We start from the raw sequence: 21,638 nt of genomic DNA, 5'->3' as shown, positions 1-21,638 counted from the left end.
GCAATGAAAATACATGTATCTCATTGATAGGTAGTCACGAGGACTAAAGGAGGTAAAGTACATAAACACTCAGCACAGTACTAGGTGTGTAATAAATACTTCAGAAATGACAATTATCATTCATTTAGTTTGGTGTTTAACAGAGTTGTTTAAATGTTATAAGCTCTGCTTTCCCAATTCTCCTTCAATAAGTACACTCTAATCCTCCAGCCTCTCCCAGTAATCTACTCTGGAGAGGTAAGTACTCGTTAAGTGTCTTCCTGGTTTTTAAAGCAAAATTCCCTATTTCCCTTTCATGCCCAGAAAGCCCTTCAAAGAAGAGTGTTCTTTGTCCTCTTGATTTCAAAAGGGAGTTAACCTTTCTTTAGATGCTTTTTGCATGTTCATGGTTAAATGTAATATTGTACATTATAAGTTACATACTATACGCTATATAGAAGCCTGTCTAGCAAAACAGCCACGATTAATTAATAATTTTCCTTTGCTCACAGTCTTTTTATTTTTTATTTTTAAATTATATTTTATTGTTTATGTTAATACATTTGTAATAATTTTGCCCTCTTTGCCCCCCTCCACCCAGCATCTCCCCACTCCCTCAGGAAATCCCTCTACCATTGTCCCTGTACATGGTCGTGCGTATGTTTTTTGGCTACTGTATTCCCTATGCGGTACTTTACATTCCCATGAGTATTCTGTAACTACCAATTTGTACTTCTTATCCCCTTCACCTTTTTTACCCTTCCCTCTGACTCCCCTCCCATCCGGCGACCATCTCTGTATCTATGATTCAAAACAGCCACAGTTTAAAACAGACTAATAGTGTGGACTGAAAGCCAAAACCTGGGATAATGTCTACATTAGACTCCCTTATTGATGAAATTATATGGTAGGAATATTGCCTTTTACACTGGTTTTTAAAAAGGTTTTTTTCTTTGTCTTCAGCTCTTTCGGTCTGGCATGGCAGAAAAACCGATGTGCATGTCCACACAGATCCCCGATGATGAAGATATAGTTGAGTACATCTTTCACACAGAACTCTTCATTCTGTACTTCAACAGGATTGTGTAGTTTCAAAATATCGGCTCAGTAAACTGAGATAAACCTAGATGATAAAGGCTTATGCTTGGACGTGAATTAACTTTCATGCTAATTAGAGTTAAATATTATGAAGGTTTACATAATTATTGCATGTTTTTTGAGTCTGAAGACTTTTTAGTAGTGTAAGAGATCATTCCTATTTTATACCAAAGAATAATAAATTTAAACTCCAGAACCTCCTAGTAGATACCAAGAATAGTGCTAGTTTGAAGTATATGTTTATGGAACTTTATGTACTAGTAATAAATAACTTTTAAATGAAGTTTACTTTAGGAAGTAGTTGGGTGGCTGCTTGTTTATTACCTCACCGAATGGGAGATTGAACCAATGTATTAAGATGAGCTTCTGTTCTAGGGAAAGCATATAGTAATTGATATAAAAATTTACACTAAAAGGGAGAATAGTATGTCTGAATGGGTGAAAACTGGGTTTTAGAATTCTTTTCGACCAGAATGTCAAATATATACATGAGTATTGAGCTATGTTAAATAGTGTTCATTTATGTCTTAATAACTAAAGGTTCTCTTCTTGGTCTCTCTTTTTTCAAACATGCGTGTTTTTCTATATCTTAGTTTTAACGACCAAATTATCTTATTTTTTCTCTTTTCCTTTTCATTGTTACTCCTCTGGAGTGCATGGCTTATTCAACCTTTATTTTTCTAGCAGTCACACCTTTCAAATCACATTTGACCTGCCTTTTATCCTCACCGCTTTCCTGAAACTGCTACCAGTCATGTCTCAGTGACCGAACCACTGGCTCATGCCCATTCCATAGAATTTTTGGCCCCTCTTCTGCATTAAATCATGGTGAATGATTCATCGTTTATGTGACATTAAAATCGTAAAGTTTTAAAATCAGAATAGACCTCAAAGGCCAGTTCGTCAAATTTTAATCTGTTGCATAAATGCTTGCTACACACCCTTTAGAGAGTAATCTTCCAACCTTTTTTTGAACCCTAGTACAATTGGCAACTTAGTTTGTTTTCTTTGTTAAATATTAAAAATGACATTCTCACATTATTAAAAGAAAAATTTAAACAATAAAAAAGAGAAAACACTCCTCTCAACCTAGGTTTCTTTCTTTCTTTTTTAAACCATCAACAACTACTCTTTGGACAACTTTTCATGTGAGCACATCCAGATAAACCTTATTTTTTAAAATAGATCTTTACTTTTGCTCTTACGAATGTAGTTTTCCTCAGTAACCAGTCCCCTTTTGGTGGCTATAAGGTACTTTCTGTCTTTTTCTTTTTCCTATTCTGTACAACACTGCATTGAATATCCTCCTATCTAGTTTTTCATGTATATGTTAAAATATTTTCTTAGGAATGAAATTGTTGGGTTAAAAAAGATGCAATTATTATATTTGATGATAATTAACAAATTATTCTATAAAGATATGCTAATTTATATTCAAACCATCAATATGTGATGATGCTTGTGTTGTTTTTTTCTTTATCTCTCTCCTATATTAGAATTCAAGGCTTAAATAGTTCCATTTAATTTTGGGATAACTTTAATTATAAGAAAATCCTTCTCATATGTTGCATAAAATTAGACCCTTGGAACTCTTCCTCCTTTTTCCATTCCATTGAGCACCACAAAATAAATGTGATGTCTTTTTCATATGACAATCTTTATGCTTATTTTCCTCACACTTAAAATACTTAGTTTTCTCACATAAGGTCTTTAAAATTGAGGTACAATTGATATGTAACATTGTATAAGTTTTAGGTATACAGCCTAATGATTGAATATATGTATATATTGTGAAATGATCACCACCACAAGTTTAGTTAACATCCATCACCACATGTGGTTACAATTATTTATGTTGTGATGGGAACTTTTAAGGCCTACTCTCTTCTCATGTAATGTTTTAACTTAAGTTCTGTTACTAGCCTAGTTACTTTCTATTGTGTTCCTTCCTTTATTGTTTTCATCTCCTCTTTCCTTCCTATCTTTCCCCACTTCTTCCAGGCTATTAAATGAGCGCCAACGCTCTACCAGGAACTAGGCAAAATGTGGACTGATGTACAGTGTTCTAATGTCCCTCTTAGAGTTAAAGATGAATCTCCAAGAAAGTTTTGACCAGCAGAGATAAGTTCAGACTGCCCATCTTTCATCTGGAGACACTGGTCCTCATAGGTTTCTTCTCTGAAGCTACATTACAATATTAAATGTTTACATTTATAGACAACTATATTTCTTATTTCTCTTCTCCCTTATGCTTTTATTAAACTTCATTTGCCATTCAGCCTTGGGCTGTATAAGCAACGTAAGTATGTTTATTCATTTATTTTTTGGATTTCACCTCGTTTTCTCACCTAGCACAATATTTTCAAAATTGACATTATGTTGATTTTTCTCTCTCTCTGCATCTGGCCATTCCATCTCCTCTTTAGGCTCATCTCTTCACCTCCTGAGAGTGAGCGTTTCCCATGTCTCATTCTTTTTATTTTTAAATTAATTAATTTATTTTTATTCAGTTACAATTGTCTGCATTTTCTCCCCTTCCCTCCACCCCACCCCAGCCAGTCCCACCTCCCTCCCCCACCTCTACCCCATGTCTCATTCTTGAACTTTTTGTTCTTCTTTATCTGCATCCAAGCCTCTACTGTTCTCAATTGTATCCAATTGCCTTCAAGCTATTCTATACTTTTCTTAAAATTAAAAGTTTAAAAGAAACTTATTTTTCTCTCCCACAAAAAAAATACTAGCTTTCTCTTTTGATTTTTTTTAAATTACTTATCACAGTCTCTGGTTAGTTGTCAAGTTCTTCTGATTCTTTATTTCACAGCATTTCTCTCAAACATTCTCTTTTTTCATTCACACCAGTAATTTTATCACCACGACTTTTATTAGGAGAATGGCCCCACAACTCTGGTTTTCTGTCCAGGACACTTTTCATGCCAGTGCCTTATTCATCTTTTTAAAGGCGTCTTTCTTCTACCATTCCCTACTCAAAAGCTCTAGACAATGCTCATTACCATTTAGATAAAATCCATATTTCTTAGACTCATACTCAAAACTCTCTATTTTAGGGTCATTTTTATCTTTTTAATTTTCTCTTCTTCAGTTTCCTAAGTTAAGCCTTTCCCTCTAAGTGTGCAAATTCCTTACTGCACAAGGGCACATAGTCCATAATTCTGCCTTTAAGCGCATTGCCGTCTTGTCTCCTGTTCATATACTTACCTCCTCTATAAATATTCTCCTGTCTTCAAGAGGCAATCTGCTATCTGCCGTCTTACTGAATTATCTTTAACTGCTTCATGACACAGTCATCTGTCCTTGTTCCAAGTTCCTACATTATTCATTGACTTTTCTATAAATTTGGCACTTGGTATGACATTAACAAATATTTTAACCTTTTCTGCATGGCTTTCTTTCTCATTTAAATGGTAAGTTCTTCATAAATAAGACTCTTGACTTATGGAATATTAGAGTGTGAAAGAATTTTAAACTTACCTAGTTAAATGCTCTCAATTTACAGAGAAAACAGAGGCAAGAGTGACTGAAAGGCTCACAATGACTAGTGAATTTTCTGTTCAGCTAGGTTTTCCCAGTGCCACGGGAAAGCAGAGTTCAGTGAGTACAGTTCAAGCATCAGGGCTTGTCAGAACTTGTATGCGTTTCTATAGGTCACAGGCTATGAATTTATGTACATTACCTCATTTGCTACATGTAATCCATGTACACTTGTTATCAGGGATTAAAATAAGCTATGTTTTGCACCTCAGTTTCATGTGAATACACGGGAACTAGTCCTTTTAATAGTAGGTTAAACCTTACATTTTTGTACACCCACCTTGTTTACTTCTTCTTTCTTTTATTTGTGGATGGTGTAAAGCTGAATTCAAGAACAAGACTTGAATAATCACAAATTCCAAATTAGTAGAATCTGAAATACTTGTTTTCTACATAGCTATTGGAATTTTATAAAAATAAACAGTATAAAAGAGAACTTGTGGCCCACCAGAAGACGTTTGCTAAGTAATAGTGGCGAAGTTATGGGAACGTCTGCTTGCTCTGCTTGCTCTGTGGTGAGCACTTGGTGCTAATGAGGCCAAGCTTTCAGGTCCTTTTTTCATAAGACAATGGACTATATTTTGTTCTATTGACACACCTCCCTGAGCTACAGAGTTAAAAATGAGAACACTCTGTTGTAAGGGAGTCTAGGGCAGAGAGGACAGTGGAGTGTCCAAATCTATTATTGTTACATTAAAATCATCTCCAGATGCTGTGGATCAAAGTGTTCCCTTTATAAGCAGAGAAGAACTCAGAATTTGCCACATAGACAAAACCCTATCTTCTAAGAGAACAAATAGCGAGGAATTAAAAATTTTTATTTCTTATTTGATTATATTTCAGTTTGGTGGTGTTAAATACACTCTGTAAAATGAAATCCCAATGGAATTTCTATCAATTAAACTTTGGTCGATTCCTGGTATTTAGGGCTCAAGTCCTCTCCCTATTATTCACTGTTTATTCAACCAGCAACTAGTGAGAGCCTCTTTGGATTTTAATCCTTTATTTTGAAGAGAGAAGAATAGTTAATTCTGATACTAATCATAGTGATATTACTAAGTTAATACAAGTGTTCTCCTTATATCTAGAATATCCACTATATTATGTTATAGTATATTGTGTCATGTCTGTCAATACTTGCCTCATATATTTAGGAGCTACTATTTTTGGTGCATACACATCTATAAGAGTTAATATCTTCTTCTGAGATCGATCCCTTTACTAGCATGAAATTACCTTCTCTGTCTATTGCTGCAGCCTTTGTTTAATGCCTATTTTGTCTGATGTAACTATTGCTATTCCAGATTTTCTTTTATTTCCATTTACATGAAATATCTTTTTATTTCTTTACTTTTAGTCTGTGTGTGTCTATTGATGTTAGTTGGTCTCTTTTGAGCAGCAAATGAATGGGTATTTTAAAAAATCCATTCAGCTAAACTATGTCTTTTGATTGAAGCATTTAGTCCATTGACATTTCATTATTGGTAGGTATCAGGGATTAACGGTAGTTACTGCCGTTTTATTGTTTTCTGGTTGGTTTTGTAGTTCTTTTTTTATTATTCTCTTGCCTTCTTCTCTTGTATGTTGATGACTCCTATAGTGTTGTGTCTGTATTCCTTTATTTCTTTTACATGTCTGGTAGATTTTTCTTGTATATGTCTGATAGATATACGTCATATATACCAACCTATGTTTATACAGCCTATTTTAACTTGATGGTTGCTTAATTCAAAACACACTGTAAAGTCACTAGAATGTGTTTTAAGTGACCACCTCCATGGTTGTTTTGTCATTCTTTTTTACTTCATATATGTGTATGTATGTGTTTGTGTGTATCCCCTAGTTTATTGTAATTACACGTGGTCTTCCTACTTTTGCCTTTTAATCTTTGTACTAGTTTATAGTTAGTTGGTCGATCCACAACTTTTTCTAAGTGTTTGCCTTTGTCAGCAAGAATTTTTTCTTTCCTATTTTTATTCATATTTTTTATCTATTTTTTTCTTCTTAAAGAAGTCCCTTGAACATACTGGTTTGTAATACTGGTTTAGTGGTGATGAACTCCCTGAACTTTTTCTTATCTGGGGCACTATTCTCAATCCAAATGACAGCCTTGCTTGTCATCACTTTGCATATTTCATGCCAGGCCCTTTTAGTTTGTAACGTTTCTGATTAGAAATCAATGGATAGTCTTATGGGAACATCCATGTATGTAAACTAACTCCTTTTTCCTGCTAGTTTTAAGATTCTGTTTTTGCCTTTAACCTTTGACATTTTATTATTTTATTAAGTTTATTCGGGTGACATTGGTTAATAAGATTACATAGCTTCCAAATATTTAAGTCTTTAATACATTATCTGTATACTGCATTGTGTGCTCAACATTTAAAGTCAAGTCTCCTTCCATTACCATATATTTGAACCTTTTTATTCCCTTCAAGGCCCCCACCTTCCTTCCCCTCTAGTAACCATGATACTGTTGTCTTTGTCTCTGGGATTTTGTTTGTTTCTTTTATTTGTTTGTTGTTTTCTGTTTTATATACCACATATGAGTGGAATCATATGGTTCTTGTCCTCTTCTTTCTGACTTTTTCACTTATCAGGATACTCTCAAGATCCATCCATGTTGTAGCATATGGCAATATTTCACCATTTGTCATGGCTGAGTAGTATTCCATTGTAATATGGACTGCGCCTTCTTTAGTCAATCATCCATCAAAGGACATGGGCTATTTCATGTCTTGGCTATTGTGAATGATACTACTATGAACATAGGGGTACATATATCTTTATGAATAAATGTTTTTGCCCTGACAGGTGCAGCTTAATTGGTTGGGTGTTATCCCACAAAGCAAAAGGTCATGGGTTCAGTTCCTGGTCAGGCACATGCCTGGGTTGCGGGTTTGGTCCCCTGTCAGGGGTGTATATGAGAGGCAACCGATTGATGTTTGTCTCTTACATAGATGTTTCTCTCCCTCTCTTTCTCCCTTCCCTCCCCTCTCTCTAAAAATAAATAAATACAATCTTTTAAAAATAAATACATGTTTTCAAATTTTTCAGGTAGAAACCAACAAGAGGGAGTGCTGAGTCATTTGGTAGTTCTATTTTTAGTTGTTTGAGGAACCTCCATATTGTTTTCCACGGTGGCTGTACCAATTTACATTTCCACCAGCGGTCTATGAGAGTTCCTTTTTCTCCGTCCTCTCCAACACTTGTTATTTTCTGTCTTGTTGATAATAGTCATTCCAACAGGTTTGAGGTGATATCTCATTGTGGTTTGGTTTGCATTTCCCTTATAGCTAGTGAAGTTGAGTATCTTTTCATGTACCTGTTGACCATTTGTATGTCTTCTTGGAAAAAGTGTCTCTTCAGATCCTGTGCCCATTTTTTAATTGGATTTTTTGGATGTAGAATTGTATGAGTTCTTTATATATTTTGGATATTAGCCCCTAACCAAAGGTATTGTTTGCAAATATCTTCTCCCATTAGGTTGGTTGCCTTTTTGTTTTGATGGTTTTTTTGTCTGTGTAGAAGCTTTTTAGTTTGATATAGTCCTATTTGTTTATTTTTGCTTTTACTTCCCTTGCCTTTGAGCTTAAATCCATCAAGTCATCTCTGAGATCAAGGTCCATAACTTTAGTACCTATGTTTTCTCTTATGTATTTTATTGTTTCAGGTCTTATATTTAGGTCACTGATCCATTTTGAGTTAATTTGTGTGTATGATGTCAAATAGCAGTCTTGTTTCATTCTTTTGCATACAGCTTTCCAGTTTTCCCAGCACCATTTATTGAGGAGGGTTTATTTTCTTTCTTTCTTTTGTAAAAAAATCCTCACCTGAAGACATGCTCATTGACTTTAGAGAGAGAGTGGAAGGGAAGGAGAATTTGAGGGAGAGAAACATCGACGAGAGAGAGAAACATCAGTTGCTTCCCATATGCACTCCAGTGGGGGACTGAACCTACCACCTAGGTAGGTGCCCTGACCAAGAATCAAACCTGTGACCTTTTGGTTTACAGGATGACACTCCAACCAACCAAGTCACACTAGCCAGGGCAAAGAGTGTTTCTTTCCTCCATTGTATGTTTTTGGCTCTTTTGTGGAAAATTATTTGCCCGTATACATGTGGGTTTATTTCTGGCTCTCAATTGTTTTCCATTGTTCTATGTGTCTGGTGGTGTTGGTTTTTTTTTTTTTTTCAACAACATATTGTTTTGATTACTGTAGCTTTGTAGTATTGTTTGAAATCAAAGAGTGTGTACCTCTGGCTTTGTTCATTTTTTCCTTAGAATTGCTTTGGCTATTCTGGGTCTTTTACAGTTCCATACAAATTTGATATTTTTTTGTTCTATTTCTTTGAAAAATGCTATTGGGATTTTGATTGAAATTCCATTACATCTGTATATTGGTTTGGGTAATATGGCTATTTTATCTATGTTGACTCTTTCAATCCATGAACTTGAAATATCTTCATTTCTTCAATTTTTAAAAATAATGTCTTATAGTTTACAGTGCATATAGGTCATTCAGACCCTTTGTTAAGTTTATTCCTAGGTATTTTATTCTTTTTATTGTAATTTAAATGGAATTGTTTTACTCCCATTTCTATTTCTGAAACTACATTGTTATTATACAGGAACACAATGGATTTTTGAACATTGATTTTGTATCCTACAACTTTACTGTATTTGTTTATTGTTTCTAATAGTTATTGGATAGAGTCTTTACGATTTTCTATGTAAAGAATCATGTCATCTGCAGAAAGTGACAACTCGACGTCTTCATTCCCAGTATGGATGAAACTCATGTAACTTGGGAAACTCCAAAACTCTGAACTCCAAACTCTGTCCCCTTAGGACTTCACCAGACCACTTCTGAAATATCAGCCCAGAACTTTCAGAATGACAACTCTTCTCTCAATCGCCACTGATCTCTTTGTTGTCTTGCTTGCACACGCAAGCTAAGCATTCTCAGATTTGCAGATTTGGATCTCTCCCCTCGGTGGCTTGCTCTTCCAGGATTTCTTTCTCAACATTCCAGTATTTTGACAGCCCCAATCTCTTAGCCTTCCCAGCCCAAGATTGTCCCTCTCAGCCTGTTCTGTACTTCCCAAGCACTTCATTTACTGGGCAGTAGATTCAAGAGAATGTGGGCATATATGTGATTTTACCTATTATGTTGCCCTTCTTTCCTGGGTTTTATTTCTTCCTGTTTTGTCTGATTTTCTTTCCCTTCCAGTGCCTTCAAACAGTTGTTTTAATTGTTAGTGTGAGAAGAGGGGCTACAAGTTACTTTGATGTTACCATGAGCTAGGAATGTACACACATTTTTGTATCTTACCTTTTTAACTTAATGTTTTCACATAAGTATTTTCAACTTATTAAAGTATTCTCCATAAATATCTCTAATAACTTAAGAATGCCCTAATGTGTGAGTAATCATCATTTATTTGTATATTCTGTTATGTCAGGGAGTTTTACATTTGAACGTTAAATAGAGCTACAGTAAACACTTTTCCGTATAAACATTTGTGAAATTTTCTAGTTATTTGGGAGAGGTTTACAAGGGTTAAAGTAATATAGATTGTTAAGCCTTTGAATTTTTTTTCACCATTTAAAAATAATCAGTTGGTAACTTTATGTATAATATTTATGGATTTCTAGTTTTCTATTATTATTATTATTACTGTATAATAGTTATTACTATATAATTATTATTATAGTATTATTATTAGTATTAGTATTAGTATAGTTAGTATTATTAGCAGTGGATGCCTTTAACAATTTGATAGAACACAGGTTCTCAGAGGACATATAACAAATTTAAAGTCAAAGTTTTTGCTGCCTTTTTTAAAATTTCAAATTGACTTTGGTTTTCTTACACATATTAACATATATTGAGTTTCTTAAATATATTAACACACTGAAACAGAATAAAAGGATGATAATTTTTCCATGAAAAAAATAGTTTATTATTTTCAAGTAATACACTGGAGTTTCTCGTGGTATTTTTAAACTTCAAAATACAATCTGTTTCAGTGTGGTCACAGAGAGACTCACTATTTATAAAAATGAGAGTAAAATATATGTATCTGGTCATAGTTTTCTTTGTTCCCAAATTTACTTAGTTTGCGGCTTGCCTGAGGTATGATAATAATTTCAATTTCTTAGAAATATTATAATTATGTTTTCAAATGCTATTTCCTACTCTAAACAAAATCTTTTAATTTGTGTTTTCTTTAAGCAAAGAGAAAATAATATCCGTGGTTTAACTATGCTTGGTCACTTTGGTTTTGAATGTTTGCCTCATCAGTTGGTGAACAGAGCTATTCAAAAAGGATTTTCTTTTAATATTCTCTGTGTGGGTAAGTGCCAGACTTCTCTGAATTACTACTTAATTTTTCCAAATGCTCATTTCAACTTATCTACAGCAGTAAAAACTGGCACTGTTAATTTAAAAACATATCTTCATGTTTATATTGGTTTCCATCTTCTTAGCCATATTACTTAAACATTTTTTCTTAAAATGTTTCAGCATTCTTCAAAATCTGATAGAGCTTTGTGTATATTTTCTTTCTATATTATGTTAATGGCTAAAGGTGTCAGGGGTAGCATGTATAGTTTCAAGGACTTCGCTGTCTTTGAGGTGTTGGGACCCTTTAAACCACTCTAGGGGTTAGAATGTTACTTCTTCTCCACCATCTGAAGCCCCTATATGATGTTCCTATGTTTATTACAGGGGAGACTGGACTTGGAAAATCAACACTGATTGACGCATTGTTTAATACGAATTTGAAAGAAAAAAAATCCTCACATTTTAACTCAAATGTTGAACTTAAAATTCGGACATATGAACTCCAGGAAAGCAACGTGCAGTTGAAGTTAACTATTGTGAAAACGGTGGGATACGGCGATCAGATGAACAAAGAAGGCAGGTTAGTGCTATAGTTAAACACTAGCGTTAGTATTTTGATTAAAAGTTGTTCTTATTTCAAGGAATTTGCCTTCTTTCTCCATTAGCTGAATTATGTTCTTGTAAGGAAATTGAAACCTTTCCTCTTGGATTTTAATTCTTTCTAATTAACTAATGTTCTCTTCTTATTATGAAATTGATATTTTGTATGCAGTTGTCTGATTTCCTTACAATATTTTTAAATTACAGCAAAAATTTGTTGGTGTAGTTTCTGTTAGTTCTAGCTCATTTCCTTATTTCTCCTCTGGTATTTGATGACATTTCATAGTTCCTATATCAGATTTAAAGTGAGTAAAAGGGAAATAAATTAGACAAAGCAATAGCTCTAGGTTTTTGCTCCTTTTTGGAATAGATGCATATTCAGTATTATATGTTACAGTTCTAGTTAGTTATGTAAGAGTGAATATATTTTTCATGTATTGACTTGTTTTGTGCGACTTAGTTATATGCAGTGGTGTGCTGAAGCTGGCTCACACAAGTTTGTAAGAATGTATTGTACTGCCCTGGCTGGTGTGGCTCAGTGGATTGAGTGCTGGCCTGCAAACCAAAAGGTCACCAGTTCAATTCCCAGTCAGGGCACATGCCTGGGTTGCAGGCCAGGTTCCTAGTAGGGGGTACTCCAGAGGAAATCACATATTGATATTTTCCCCCCTCTCTCTCCTTCTCTCCCTTCCCCTCTCTAAAAATAAATAAATAGAATCTTAAAAAAAAAAGAATGTATTGTACTAATCTTTTGTCAATTGTACATTCAATAAGATCATTCAGGTAACTTGAAATAGGCCAGGTGTGAGTATTCATACCACAAAAATCAGTAAATGCTACAAATCATTTTGTTCCTTCCAGAAAACCACACTTTAAACATTTACCAGAACACCACTTGATAGACAGATTTTTAAACAAGTACTCAAGTTCTAATTTAAATATGAAAATAATTTGTGTGAAATTTATAAAAAGGATAGACAGTAGGAAAGGAACATCACCAGAGTACTAATAGTCAATACTTCTGAAAGTATTTTTTAAATATAAGATTAAGCTTAGGGTCAGTATGCTTAATGCATTCTATATATTGAGTTGTGTTATGGAATAAGACCCACAATAGGTGGTGCTTCCTGTATTAATTTCCCGAGTTCACCATGCCAAATTACCACAAACTGGGTGGTTGAGAGCAACAGCGATAGTTGAGGAGGCCACACTCTATCAGGAGGCCCTAGGGGAGAATACTTTCTTGCTTTTTTAACCTTCTGTTGGCCATTGGCATTTTCTATGGCTACATCAACCCCAATATCTGGTTTCCTCTTCAGGTGGACTTCTCCTCTGCTTTTTATGTGTCTGTTTTAAGGACATTTGTTGTTGGATTTAAGGTGAACCCAGATAATCCCGGGTAATCTCACACTAAGTCTCTTAACTTCATTATATCTACAAAGACTCTGTTTCTTCCTCAAATAAGACCACATTTACTAATTACAGGGATTAGAATGCACACATATCCTTGGGGGGGGGTCATCACTTTTAAAATTTTATTTTTTTATTTTTTAGAGAGAGGGGAAGGGAGGGATAAAGAGAAGGAGAGAAGCATTGATGTGAGAGAGACACATCAATTGGTCACCTCTCTTATGTACCCCGACCTGGGACTGAACCCACAACCTAGGCATGTGCCCTGACCAGGAATTGAACCAGCAACCTTTCACTTTGCAAGATGATGTCCGAACACACCAGTCAGGGCAGTTTCTTAAATATTTTTAACATTGATGTTCCCCATTTACTTACTTGTTGGATTGTTTGTTTTCTATTAATTATCCAAATCATAAATGAATTTATTTCTGTGAAAATTTCAAATAACCCAGAAATGAAAACCCCCTTAGCCAAACTTAAGAACTTTGCACCATTTATTTTTCCAAAAATAACCATTTATTATGAGTTTAGTAGGTGTCCTCTCAGAAATCATCCTTTATGCAGTTATTATGTTTTATAATAATTGAAATGCATTTGTAATGCTACAGCACAAATTTCTTTAAAATATGTCATATATAGTAAAAAATTCATAAAATGTTTATGGGCAAGTTAATACAACAACGCCTTTCTGTTCAAGTTATGACCTGCTCCCCACAGCCTTTGGGTATTTCTCTTTTTTGAAGTAACCCTAGTCAAACCCAGAAGCAAAGTATAAATTGTTGCCAGCGGTTGGAGGAAGGAGAAATGGGGAGTTGCTGCTCAATGAGAATAAATTTTCAGTTGTGCAAAATAATTAAGTTCTAGAGGTCTTCTATAGAAGATAGTGTATATTTAACAGCACTTTGTTTTGAATTTAAATATTTGTTATGAGGGTAGATCTCATGTTAAATGTTCTTACCACAGTTTAAAAAATGATAAAATGCTGCAATAGTATTACTTAGTGGGAAATTTATAGCATAAAATCCTTATATTAGAAAAAAGAAAAAATCTAAAATCAGTAACGTAAAGTTCCATGGTAAGCCATGAGACAAATAAGAAAAAAATTGAACTTAAAGCAGGAAAACGAAAGGAAAAATTATGGTAGAGCAGAAATTGATGAAAAGAGAAAAAGGTCAGAAAATCAATAAAACCAAAAGCCTATTATTTGAAAAGATCAATAAATAAAAAATCTGTTTTATTTGCCAGACTCAGCAAGCAAAATAAGTGAGAAGGCAAACACCGCCAATATCAGGAATAAAAGAGGAGATATTATTACTGCTCTTACAACTATTAAAAGGATAAGACAAGAACTACAGTTTAATGCTTATAAATGTAACAATTTAGATGCTAGCTGTGCACTTTTCATATATGGTCTTTATTGTGTTGTGATAAATTTCTTCTATAACTAGTTTCAAGAGTTTTTATCATGAAATGGTAGTATGTTTTGTCAAATGCTTTTTCTGCATATATTGAGATGGTCATATGATTTTTATTCTTAATCTACTAATGTGGGAAACCACACTAATTTATTTGATTTTTTGAAACCTCTTTGCATTCAGGGGATAAATTCCACCTGCTCGTGGTGTTTGACCCCGTTCGTGTGCTGTTGAATTCAACTTGCTAGTATTTTGTTGAAGATTTTTGCATCTAAGTTCATCAGGAATATTGGCTTGTGGTTTTTCTTTTGTGATGACTTTGTCTCTCTTTGGTATCAAGGTAGCTCTGACCACTCAAAATGAGTTTGGAAAGGTTCCCTTTTCTTCAGTTTTTTTGAAGAGTTTAAGAACTTTGGTGTTAGTTCTTTAAATGTTTGTTAGAATTCAACACCGTGGCTCCCCTGTTCTCAGCTTGTTGTTGCTGGTAGACTTTTGTGCTTTTGTTGTTGTTACTGACTCAATCTTATTCATTATTGATCTACCCAGACTTTCTATTTTCTTCAAGTCAGTCTTTGTAGATTGTGTGTTTATAGTATTTCTTTCTTGTAGATTATCTAATTTGTTGGCATCATATAATTGTTCATAAGAGTATCTTATGATGCTTTTTATTTTTGTGGCATCAGTTTTAAGGTTTCCACCTTGTATAATTCTGTTTGTCTAGCTAATGGTTTGTCAACTTTGTTTATCAAACCAACTCTTAGTTTTGTTGATGCTTCCTATTGTTTTACTATTCTGTTGCATTTATGTCTGCTGTAATCTTTATTTCCTTCTTTCTCCAAATTTGGGCTTAGTTTGCTGTTCTTTTTCTAGTTCTTTGAGGTTAAAAGTTAGAATGTTTAATTGAGTTCTTTCTTTTAAAAAATCTAGGCATTTTTCACTATAAAATTCCCTCTAATTACTATTTTTGCTGTTCCCATGGTTTTGGTATGTTGTGAGTTTTTGTTGTTGCTGTTTTGTTTGTGTGGAGATATTTTCTAATGTCTGTTTTGACTACTTCTTTGACCCAAGAGTGTGTTTTAAAATTTTCCCAGTTTGTGAATTTTCTAATTTTTCTTCTGTTATTGACTTCTAGTTTTATTCCATTGTAATCAAAAATAATACATGGTATAATGTCAGTCTCCCTAAATGTGTTAAGACTGTGGGCTTACATATTCTGCTGCTGTTGGGTGTAATATTCTGTATATATCTGTTAGGTTCATTTGTAATATAATATTACTCAATTCAGCTATTTCTGACTTATTTTCTGTCTGGATGTTCTACCTATTGTTGAAAGTGGGTATTGAAATCTCGTACTATTTTCGTGTTGCTGTGTACTATTCTCCTCAGTTCTGTGAATTTTTGCTTTCTTGTAGTTAGATACGCCATTGTTGAGTGTGTGTGTGCGTATGTATATATTTGTCTTGCTAACAAATTGATCTTTCATCATTATAAAATACCCTAGTTTCTCGTGACAATTTTAATTTAAATCCTATTTTGACTGGTATAAGTATAGCCACCCCTACTTTCCTGATTTTATCATTGGCATGGATTATTTTCTTCATTCTTTAACTCTCTTCCTATGTGGTCTTGATTCGAAAGTGGCTACATTGTAGACAGCATGTAGTTGGATGCACACACACACACACACACTTATATTTTAAATTCATTTAGCCACTCTGTCTTTTGATTGGGCAGTTTAATCCATTAAAGTAAGTTTTATATGTGGCATATAATATATAAAATATTAAAATACATATAAGTAATTACTAATAAGGAATGACTTACTATTGTTATTTTGTTATATGTTTTCTATCATGTAGTTCTTTTGTTCCTGTTTTCCTTTCTCTTTTCATTCCTTGGTATCTTGTTGACTTTTTTTGTAGTGATATTTTTGTTCCTTTTTCTTTTTCTTTTATGTATCTTCTGTAGGTATTTTCTTTGTGGTTTGCTGGGCACTTACTCCCTTTCCCCTGTGAGAGGTTGCTGCCAGCTATTTTAACTCCAGGCTATGCTGCTTTGAAGGAAGGCAGACGCTGGCAAAGTTCCTTACCTTTTCTAGTGCATCCACATTTGCTCTTTTTCCCATGTTCCAATGGAATCTCCCATCTTGATGCTGAACTTCTACAAATGTCTTTTATCTGTTGGTGTATGTTCAAGTAAACTCTCTCCAGTTTTTCCCTGACTGCATGAAAGAGGGGTTGGGCAGGTTTGCTGGCTTCTGCTGGTTCCACAGCTTGCAGGGAGGTGTGTCTGCCTGTTACCAGATGTGAAGTTGAGCAAAACTCCTCCTGGTTCCCTGGCATATGGTACTGGGTTCTGCAGATCCCACAGAAGTACCTTTATTAGGAGAGAGATCAGATTTACAGTTGTTAAGAAGCAGGCAGGTGTTCATTGCCATGATTATGATGTCGCTCTTCTGAAATTTTACATACCATAAAACTTACTTTTATGGTGTATATTTCTGTAGGTTTTTTAAAAAACTGAACTCGTTAAGGTGCCATTTGTTAATAAAACCATACAGGTTCCAAGTGTAGGTTTTTAAGTTGCATAGAGTTGTATATCTACCATCTCAGTTGGGACATAGAAAAGTTCTATCACATTAAAAAATTCTCTTGTGCTTTATCTATTCTTGTGCTGCTACCACACTGTATTACTTTAACTTCCTAATGAGACCTGACTTATGAAGGATATATCTTCTTGGTTTTCTTCATATGTCTCGAGCACTCTTGGTCCTTTGCATTTCTATATACATTCACATGTACATATTAAAATTTGGTTTCTGATTGGGATTACATTGAGTTGAAAGATCATTTTGCCCTTGCTGTAAACAATGTAAACCATGGGACTTTATTGGTTCGTAATTGTTATCTTTGTAAGAACATGATATGTACTTTTTTATATGACAAACTATGAGTACACATATTAACTATTCATTAAATGGTAAAAATGTAGACTTCAGATGTTATTACTATGTTATACTAAATGTTTTCCAGCTACCAACCAATAGTTGGCTACTTAGATGCTCAGTTTGAGTCCTATTTTCAAGAAGAATTGAAGATTCAGCGTTCCTTTGCTGACTACCATGATTCTCGTGTCCACGTGTGCCTGTACTTCATTTCACCTACAGGACATTCTCTGAAGACCCTTGATCTGTTAACCTTGAAGAGCATTGACGATAAGGTGCGTTTGGTAAATCCATCAACCTATCAAGATTAGAAAGTTATTTTGAGATAATACCTATCTTGAAGCTATAGTTCCCTAAGAGTACCACTGCAAAACACCACAGACTTAAGGATTTTAAACAACAGAAATTAAATTTCTCATAGTTCTTAAGGCTAGAAGTTCAAGGTTAAGGTGTTGCCAAATTTTGTTTCTTCTGAAACCTTTCCCCTTGGGTAGCAGATGGCTGCCTTCTCTCTGTGTTCTCACACAGTCTTTCCTCTACCGACACATCTGATGTTTCTTTTGTGTCCAAGTTTCCCCTTCTTATAAGGACACCAGTGGGATAAGATGAGGTCCCATCCTAATGGCCTTATTTTAACGTAATCATCCCTTTAAAGATTATATTCCCAAATATGGCCACGTTTTGAGATACTGAGGGTTAGGGCTTCAGCATACACGTGGGGATAGCGGAGAAACATATTCATCCCATAACAGCATTTGATAAATGTCAACCTTACCTTGCTTACTAGAGAAATTTAATTAGAAAATGCATCAGGGTAATGAAATTCAGGTAAAAAAATAAAAATTTGTTTTTTCTTGTGATTAAATGATAATTCAGATTGTGGTTATTTGTCCATATATATATTTTTTCATTCTTATATCTCCATTTTAATTAAAAGAAGAATACCCATTTCACTTTCCCATCCTGGAGTTGCGTATATTTCTTTTTTAAAATTTTTTATTGTTATTCATATTTGTCCATATTTTTGAAATTGAAATTACTCTATGGTATTATAAAGTTGTTTCATTAACATTTATCTGGTATCACTGATGTTTTAAAACACAAAGCTTTCATGATTCTGGCTACCGGTCCTATCAGACAGGATGCGTAATGCAACATGTATTTTCTCCCAACAGAGGGGCAAAGTATTGATGAAAGAAACTTGTATCATGAGATCCTCTTCAGCACCTAACCCTGATTAAACGTAATGTTTTCAACTTTATTCAGTTGAAGAGAGGAACAGTTCTAAATCGTTTTTTTAATAAAAAAGGCCTGACTTTTGCTATGTATTGTTCAAACCAGAAAGAAATTCTGTAATCTCATATATAGTTTAAAGAAGTTATATCTTTAGTTAAAATTAGAAGTTACCTTAATTTCTCAACTTGTAGTGTATTCAATAAGCAGGAACGCACAGTTTTATGTTTAATGTTGAGGGCATCTGTAATCATCAAGCTATTTCCAGATGCAGGAAACGCTCATTTTTGCCAAGGCCATTACATAGAGGGGTGGGCAAGAGTGCGTGCATGTCTGTGTCTGTTGCCTTCTCTCCCAGGCTGATCAGCTCTCCTTGCAATAAGTGACTTTCATTCCTCAAAATGAACAGCTGAGGAATTATTAACATAGAAAATTTTTATTTTTTTATGTTTAATGATATACTATCACTAGAGGGTGTCTTTTCGTAGCTTTGTCACCAATAAAACCCAATACAGCTATCTTAGCAGCTGTTGGTTTTTTACTGTGGAAGCTATAGTTTAAAAGTATTAAATTAGACAAAATTTTGAATATCTATGTTATAACACTGAAGCCCTAGATTTGAACAAGGATTTTTTAAAAAAATATACGTTGAAAAATCTAAAATGAAAGCAATATATTCAAAACTGACTTTTACACATTCCTACTATATCACAGAACTTGTCATTGTATAGTTATGCTTTAACAAAGTATCTTATTGGAATTGTAATAAAGCATTTTAAAATTTTATATATTGCTATTTTTACAGAGTTTAATTATTAAGATGTAAATACAAGGAGACAGGAAGAATTATATTTTAGAACTAGAAGAAAATATTAATATATTTCAGCCCTGGCTGGTGTGGGTCAGTGGATTGAGTGCTAGCCTATGAACCAAAGGGTCACCGGTTTGATTCTCAGTCAGGACACATGCCTGGGTTGCAGGCCAGGCCCCCAGTTGGGGGTGCGTGAGAGGCAACCACACATTGATGTTTCCCTCTCTTTCTCCCTCCCTTCCCCTCTCTAAAAATAAATAAATAAAATCTTTTAAAAAACTATTAAAATATTAAAAAAATAAATTTCAACCTCATCTCTGCTTTATGAAAATAATTCCTTTTTACAAATTACAAATAAACACTTGTTAGCAAGGTGCCATATACATACCTATCCACACTCAGCATTTAGAGTAAGGTAACAAAAAAAAGTCTAGTATTTTTAGGTGTTCTTTGGAAAACACAAGCAAATCTACCTGCAAAGACATAAAGGTAGAGCAAGGATCTATTCAACTGCAACGTTAAGATGAATTTATGAAGAAGATGATGAAAATGAATGACAGGCAGAGAACAAGTTGTTTTATAATTTTGATTAAAGGTCTCTTCTACTATTTAGAACTTAGTTAAATAAGAAATCTAATTGTTAATGAATTAAATAGACTACATCATCTAACTACTTCCATTTTACTAACTCCTAATGTGTTAGAAATATAAGAAAGTTTACGCCAGTACCAGGCTGTTTTGATTACCGTTGCCTTGTAATACAGTTTGATATCAGGTATTGTGATACCTCCTGCTTTGTCCTTCTTTCTCAAAATTGCTGCTGCTATTCGAGGTCGTTTATGGTTCCATATGAATTTCTGTAATGTTTGTTCTATATCTGTGAAATATGTCATGGGTACTCTAATAGGGATTGCATTGAATCTATAAATTGCTTTGGGTAGTATGGCCATTTTGATGATGTTAATTCTTCCAATCCATGAACATGGTACATGCTTCCATTTGTTTGTATCTTCCTTAATTTCTTTCTTCAGTGTTGTGTAGTTTTCTGAGTACAGGTCTTTTACCTCCTTGGTTAGGTTTATTCCTAGGTACTTTATTTTTCTTGTTGCTATATCGAATGGGATTTTTTTCCTGATTTGTGTTTCTGCAGTTTCGTTGTTGGTGTACAGGAATGCCTTTGATTTCTGGGTATTGACTCTGTATCCAGCTATTTTGCCAAATTCATTTATTAGGTCGAGTAGTTTTTGAGTGGAGTCTATAGGGTTTTCCATGTACACTATCATGTCGTCTGCAAACAGTGACAGTTTCATTTCCTCCTTTCCAATTTGGATGCCTTTTATTGCTTTTTCTTGTCTGATTGCTGTGGCTAGGACTTCCAATACTATGTTGAATAGGAGTGGTGAGAGAGGGCATCCTTGTCTTGTTCCTGATCTTAGTGGGAAAGCTCTAAGTTTTTGTCCATTGAATGTGATGCTGGCTGTAGGTCTCTCATATATGGCCTTAATTATGTTGAGGACTGCTCCCTTTATTCCCACTTGGCTGAGTGTTTTTATCAGAAATGGGTGCTGTATCTTATCGAATGCTTTTTCCGCATCTGCCCTTTGACCCAGCAATTCCGCTGCTGGGATTATACCCTAAGAACACTGAAACACCAATCCAAAAGAATCTGTGCACCCCAATGTTCATAGCAGCACAATTTACAATAGCCAAATACTGGAAGCAACCGAAGTGCCCATCAGCAAACGAGTGGATCCAAAAACTATGGTATATTTACACAATGGAATTCTACGCAGCAGAGAGAAAGAAGGAGCTTATACCCTTTGCAACAGCATGGATGAAACTGGAGAGCATTATGCTAAGTGAAATAAGCCAGGAAGTGAGGGACAAATACCATATGATCTCACCTTTAACTGGAACATAAGCAATAGAAGGAAAAAGCAAACAAAATATAACCAGAGACATTGAAGTTAAGAACAATGTAACAATAGCAAGGGCGGGGGTGGGGGGTGGGGGCGGGGACAGTAGGTAGAGGGGATTACAGGAACTACTATAAAGGACACATGAACAAATCCAAGGGGGAGGGTGGAGAGGGGGGAGGGAAGTGGGTTCACCTGGGGTGGGGTGAAGGGATGGGGGAAAAGGCATACAACTGTAATTAAATAACAATAAATAAATTAAAAAAAAAAAAAAAAAAAAAAAAAAAAAGAAAGTTTACTGTCAGTTTGTTCTTTATTTCTGTGTCTCTGCTT

The 21,638-nt window shown here is 34.4% G+C and overlaps 1 protein-coding gene across 1 annotated transcript in view; it reads left to right on the top strand.

Annotated features, from left to right (window-relative positions):
* Positions 1 to 21,638, top strand: part of SEPTIN14 (septin 14) — a 93,715-nt gene that overhangs the window by 57,031 nt on the left and 15,046 nt on the right. The window contains exons 5-8 of the mRNA XM_024571567.4: positions 943 to 1,011; positions 10,866 to 10,986; positions 11,361 to 11,556; positions 17,434 to 17,620. Coding sequence (XP_024427335.2) covers positions 958 to 1,011; positions 10,866 to 10,986; positions 11,361 to 11,556; positions 17,434 to 17,620 — 558 coding nt within the window. The 5' untranslated portion in view covers positions 943 to 957. The remainder of the gene's footprint in view (positions 1 to 942; positions 1,012 to 10,865; positions 10,987 to 11,360; positions 11,557 to 17,433; positions 17,621 to 21,638) is intronic.

The sequence above is a fragment of the Desmodus rotundus genome, chromosome 1, assembly GCF_022682495.2.
Source record: "Desmodus rotundus isolate HL8 chromosome 1, HLdesRot8A.1, whole genome shotgun sequence".
In the NCBI taxonomy this organism is placed as follows: domain Eukaryota; kingdom Metazoa; phylum Chordata; class Mammalia; order Chiroptera; family Phyllostomidae; genus Desmodus; species Desmodus rotundus.
This window is presented reverse-complemented; position numbering and strand designations above follow the sequence as displayed.